Below are 6,387 nucleotides of genomic sequence, written 5' to 3'. Positions count from 1 at the left end.
ATTAAGAGACTCACTTTAAGCCCTGTGGCTGGAACAGAAGAATCTGCTGTGAGACTGTGTGGCAAATTCAGCACGCCTCCCCACCACCACCACCACACCAGCCAAGAGAAGGGAAGCAGGCCATGGAACCCTGCCTTTTCTGGATGTAATCATATTTCCTATTTAGTCCAGCCCTAGAATTGCCTCACTCTTAAGACTCCTTGCTTACCCTTTCTCAGCATGTGCTCTCAAAGGCAAGAGACCAGAGCTGGAATGTTCCAGCCCCTCATTGTCCCCACCCCATGCACTACTCAGGCTCCTCTTGTGTTGTGAGCAGGATGGGAATTGGGCCACCCCACAATCCGCTCTCTCAGTAGCTGTTAAATGGTTTATCATGCTCTCCACCCCCTCCTTTGATGCAGGAAAACTTTTGGCAGGGCTCAAATTTGGGTCATTCAGTGCCCTGACTGGATCCTCTCTTCTAGAAATAACATGGCCTCAGCAACCCCCTCCTGCCCTCATCCTCCCACCGAGCAGTCCCCTCCTCCCCAACAGCTGGTTCGTATCTGCCTCCCTTGTTCCAGCCTCAGGCAGGCTGCCCTGGCCTCATGCTGACACACACATGTTCTCCTGAATGCTTCTTGATGAGTTTCAGCCCTGAAACAGTGCTTTCCCCACATTGCATCCCTGTTCCCAAACCTCTATGGGTTCCCTGTTTCCTACCATATCAGGTCTTCAACTTTCCTGCCTTGCTTTCCAGGCCCACTTCAATTAGGGCCCACTCAGTATCTCCAGCTGGACCCATGACTCTCTGCCTCCCCCCCTCCCCCGCCACTCATGGACAAAAAGTAAGCATTCCACAAACCCGCCATGGCCAACCCTTCCTTTGTGTTCCTTTGGCACTTACAGTCTGTTCTGGACTTGTACTATTTGCTGTCATTTTATGTACATTAGTCTTGAAAGCTAGGCCCACATTTTAGATGTCTTCACTAACCCTCGACAGCACCCCAGCACTATTTATTTAAAAGTCTTGTTCTTTCTCTTTTTCATTTGTGTCTTTCTATAGATTGACTTTTGTAAAAATTACAAGGATAATAACAGAATCATTATAAACAAAATGGGCAGTAATAGCGTCAAGACTAAAAGCTCACTCCCCACTTCTCTGTCTGCAGCCTATAGGTTGCAGGTTCGGTGTTGGGGAAGGTTGAGTGGTAAGTGTTGCCCCAGAGAATTACATCTCCTTGGGCAGAGCGTCTCTTACTTCTTTACAAGAGTCCTAGGTCTTCGTGGACCTGACTGACACTTGAAATTTGTACTCCAAGGGACTGGCACACCTGGTGGCCACCTGCATCTCCAGTATGTGGCTGTTGTTGTTAGGGGCCATCAAGTCATTTCCCACTCATAGCAACCCTGTGTACAACAGAATGAAACACTGTCTAGCCCTCACAATCATTGCTGTTTGACCCCACCATTATGTGACTCTAGCTACCACATAAAGCGTCTGTCCTGCTTTCAACCTTTTAAAAAGTAAACCTTGAAGGTGAGTGGATATTAAAGGGCATATTTAATGGGCTTTCTTCAGAGTTTTTCACAGATCTGTAGGAGATTGGGGACAGTCAGGAAAGGGGCCAAGAGGTAGAGATGAGAAGCGTTTATGAAAATAGGCTTTCTACCTGAGATAGTGTTGTGGTCTCTGACAGGTAATGCATATTACTAATGGTTTTCATTTTTCTGCCAAGAAAAATTCAGTCCCTACTGGGATTTGTTCTAAATGATAGACTAGTCCGCCTCTGTCGCACCCACTGGAGTTAATTCACTGTCTCAGTCGGCTTTAAAATGTCAGCCTGAACTCTCAGACTTAATTGTTACCTGACACTTTACAACCAGGGCTTTCAAAATCTCAGGTTGCTCCCTCTTGCTATCATAATTGATACTTAATGGATACTCTTTAGGCTCCTTGTATTTTACACATTCAAACTGTACAGATGTGGGAATGGGGGGTAAAGAGAAGGAAAGGAGAGAGAAAGAGAGCAAATAAACAATAGGTGTGTGTATGTATGTGAGTGTGTGTATGCCCTGTGAATGTCTGTTTCCAGGTGTACTGATGGGGTCCAGGAAAGAGTCAGCTCGTGGGTTTCTGGCTTCTCCCCTCTCTGGGCCCCTGGGGCAGTGTTCTTTAGGCACAGCCTTTTCTGGGCTTCACTGCAAGCATGTGGTTGGCCATTTGAACACGTGTTATAAAATGCCATGATGCTCTCCAGCGTTCTGTTTGTTCACTATTTTGACAATCTGATGGATGGCCTGGCATTAACTAGGAAGAGGGCAATATCATCCAGTCTGAATAACTAATCTCCTAAGAAGTACAAAGTTGAAGGATCTTGGTGCACATGAATCTTATTAAATGTGCTTATAAAACGTGTTCTATCCAAATAAGCTTAGCAGCCCCTAAAATAGCCTTTTCTGATCCATGTCTGGAACTTTGGCATGACTCACAGATATCTAAGCCAAAATTATTTAGTAAAGTGATGACAGTGTTCTTTGTGCATGGGAAAATGGGAAATGTTGATGCAAAGTCCACTATTGACTAACTACACTCCTTCTGTCCATTTCAGGGGCGACCTGGACCGATTGGAATTCAAGGTCCAACAGGCCCTCAAGGATTTGCTGGCCCTATTGGTTTATCAGGGTTGAAAGGAGAAAGGGGCTCCCCGGGCTCTCTGGGACCATATGGACCCAAAGGAGACAAGGTAAGTACAACAAGGCTTAATTATCCTTTGATGCATGGGACACAAGTATGCTAAATCTCAGTTCTGCTCGTTTATGGAAATAATACTATTCCTGAAAACCTTAGTACCAGGCTACATAGTTTAATAAGAAATGGGCTGGGTGATGTGCTGCTAATTTTTGCCCATTTGGGGAGTGACTCCCATGGCAGGCAAAGCCATAAAGTGAATGTGTTAGCTACTTGTTAAACAAATGGGCTCACTGTGGTAGGAAGTCATGTGGGCTTAGGCCAGGCATGGGTCAGAAGTTCCATCTGCTGGGCAGTAGAGATCAAGAATCCAAGCAAGGAGACTGGGAAGCAAGGGGTCAGAATGCTTAGAAGCAATTTGGTTCATGAATATAGGGACAGAGCTGCAAGAAAGGAGATGGATAATATTGTGGTGGCTGGCTGGCTGAGTTTAGCAGCTCTTTATGTTCCCTGCCTCAGAACACAGACATACCCAAGACCACAAGTAGAGGCAAGTGATTGTTTGGAACTGGAGTAGGGAACAGCACAATGTCGTGTGGGGAAGGGGGTACAAAGCACTCCTTAACAACTTGGGTCATTGAATCACAGGAACAAACGCACTGAATCCAATGCAGATCAATTAGATTATCTCTTATATTCCTTTTCTTACCCCTTTCTTTAGGGTCCCATGGGAGTTCCTGGCTTTCTTGGCATCAATGGGATTCCGGTGAGTGTGTCCACAGAGGCATTTTTAATATCATCTAGGCTCTGCCTCCTAGCTCAAGTACTTTGGCCTTAGCCACAGCCTGTCTCATGCAAGCATGCATGGGGTCAAGTGATGTACATGGTGACATTTGAAGGGCAGTGGTCACACAGTTTCCCTTGGATTAAGGTACCAAACCAAACCCATTGCTGTCGAGTTGATTCCGACTCATAGCAACCCTATAGGACAGAGTAGAACTGCCCCCTAGGCTTTCCAAGGAGCAGCTAGTGGATTCGAACTCCTGACCCTTGGTTAGCAGCTGAGCTTTTAACGGCTGCACCACCAGGCCTCCAGATTGAGGTATGGGCAGCCCTGAATCAGATAGTTGGGGGCTGAGGGGACATGTGCAGCCATAAGAAACCATCAATATCTTAGCCAAGATAAGTTACGTCTTGTGGGTTGGGGGGAGCTTTGGCTGGGGATGAGGGACTGGTTTTGAAGTGTAGAGACAATGTCACATTAGAGCCTGGATCTCCAAGGGGACCCATGAGGGCACTTCAAGAAAGGGAAGTGCTGAGAGAAGGAAGATGGAAAGGTGATAAAAGACTTTTAAGACGTTGCTTTCTCCTGTTATGTTCCAGCCAAGCCCTGTTTTATACGTACACACACACAGGGACACATTCTTATACATACAGCATTCTGTGCCATGGAATGTAGAACTTAATGTCTATTCTGTCTTATATTCTGGGCAATTTCTCATGTGTTTCACTCATCCATTCTTTTGACAAACATTTATTGAGCACTTACTGTGTGCCTCACACTGCCAGGCACTGATGATACAGTGGGGGCAAAACATATGTGGTCATTTCACAGGCTTCCTAATTAGATGGTGAGGCCTTTGAAGACAGGAGCCACACTCTTCTTTGTCTGCTGGATGGTGTACAGGGCCTATCACATGTTAGCTCCCAGTGGATCCATGTTACATGAAGACAAGGCAATAGACTACAGACTCTGTCCAAAACCAAACATGGTCTGCTTCTTTCATCTCACCTCCTGCTCTTTTGCCCTAATGTTTTTCTTTCTTCTCTAAAAACATAAATAATAACATTTCGTTCTACTTGAAAATGATTACATGCCCATTATAGGAAAATTAAGAAGGTATGTGAAAGTATAAGGAAGGAAAAATAATTGTACTATCCAGACAACCATTAGTGACATCTTGGTACATTTCCTTCCAGTAATATTTTCTCTTCAGCCCCATCTCATTTCAGAGTAACTTTCCCTTTAGTTTTGACAAAGTACCTACTCTAAAGATGGCACCTGACATCTCCTTTTCCCATTCCATCCAGCCCGATCCCTTAGTCGCTCCATTTCCGTCCTGTATCCCACTCTGGAGATCCCATGGTAACATTTTGCCAGGCTTTGAAATAGAATATTTGGAACTTGCTGGCTATCACTTTTTGTTGTTGTTCTAAGGTGCTGTCGAGTCGGTTCCAACTCATAGCGACCCTATGCACAGCAGAACGAAACACTGCCCGGTCCTGCGCCATCCTTACGATCGTTGCTATGCTTGAGCTCATTGTTGCAGCCACTGTGTCCATGTACCTTGTTGAGGGTCTTCCTCTTTTCTGCTGACCTTGTACTCTGCCAAGCATGGTGTCCTTCTCCAGGGACTGATCCCTCCTGACAACATGTCCAAAGTATGTAAGATGCAGTCTCACCATCCTTGTTTCTAAGGAGAATTCTGGTTTTACTTCTTCCAAGACACATTTGTTCATTCTTTTGGCATATTCAATATTCTCCGCCAACACCACAATTCAAAGGCGTCAACTCTTCTTTTGTCCTCCTTATTCATTGTCCAGCTTTCACATGCATATGATGCGATTGAAAATACCATGGCTTGGGTCAGGTGCACCTTCGTCTTCAGGGTGACATCTTTGCTCTTCAGCACTTTGAAGAGGTCCTTTGCGGCAGATTTACCCAATGCAATGCGTCTTTTGATTTCTTGACTGCTGCTTCCATGGCTGTTGATTGTGGATCCAAGTAAAATGAAATCCTTGACAACTTCAATCTTTTCTCTGTTTATCATGATGTTGCTCATTGGTCCACTTGTGAGGATTTTTGTTTTCTTTATGTTGAGGTGTAATCCATACTGAAGGCTGTGGTCTTCGATCTTCATTAGTAAGTGCTTCAAGTCCTCTTCACTTTCAGCAAGCAACGTTGTGTCATTTGCATAACACAGGCTGTTCATGAGTCTTCCCCCAATCTTGATGCCCCGTTCTTCATGTAGTCCAGCTTCTCATATTATTTGTTCAGCATACAGATTAAATAGGTATGGTGAAAGAATACAACCCTGACGCCCACCTTTCCTGACTTTAAACCCATCAGTATCCCCTTGTTCTGTCCGAACAACTGCCTCTTGATCTATGTAAAGGTTCCTCATGAGCACAATTAAGTGTTCTGGAATTCCCATTCTTCGCAGTGTTATCCACAGTTTGTTATGATCCACACAGTCAAATGCCTTTGAATAATCAATAAAACACAGGTAAACATCCTTCTGGTATTCTCTGCTTTCAGCCAGGATCCATCTGACATCAGCAATGATATCCCTTGTTCCACGTCCTCTTCTGAAACCGGCCTGAATTTCTGGCAGTTCCCTGTCGATATACTGCTCTAGCCGTTTTTGAATGATCTTCAGCAGAATTTTGCTTGCATGTGATATTAATGATATTGTTCTACAATTTCCACATTCGGTTGGATCACCTTTCTTGGGAATAGGCATAAATATGGATCTCTTCCAGTCAGTTGGCCAGGAAGCTGTCTTCCATATTTCTTGGCAAAGACAAGTGAGCACTTCCAGCGCTGCATCTGTTTGTTGAAACATCTCAATTGATATTCCATCAATTCCTGGAGCCTTGTTTTTCGCCAATGCCTTCAGAGCAGCTTGGACTTCTTCCTTCAGTACCATCGGTTC

The 6,387-nt window shown here is 44.9% G+C and overlaps 1 protein-coding gene across 1 annotated transcript in view; it reads left to right on the top strand.

Moving 5' to 3' along the window:
- Positions 1 to 471: 471 nt before the first annotated feature.
- Positions 472 to 6,387, top strand: part of COL4A6 (collagen type IV alpha 6 chain) — a 72,654-nt gene continuing 66,738 nt past the window's right edge. The window contains exons 1-3 of the mRNA XM_010594733.3: positions 472 to 537; positions 2,592 to 2,726; positions 3,393 to 3,437. Coding sequence (XP_010593035.2) covers positions 472 to 537; positions 2,592 to 2,726; positions 3,393 to 3,437 — 246 coding nt within the window. The remainder of the gene's footprint in view (positions 538 to 2,591; positions 2,727 to 3,392; positions 3,438 to 6,387) is intronic.

The sequence above is a fragment of the Loxodonta africana genome, chromosome X (assembly GCF_030014295.1).
Source record: "Loxodonta africana isolate mLoxAfr1 chromosome X, mLoxAfr1.hap2, whole genome shotgun sequence".
Taxonomy (NCBI): Eukaryota; Metazoa; Chordata; class Mammalia; order Proboscidea; family Elephantidae; genus Loxodonta; species Loxodonta africana.
This window is presented reverse-complemented; position numbering and strand designations above follow the sequence as displayed.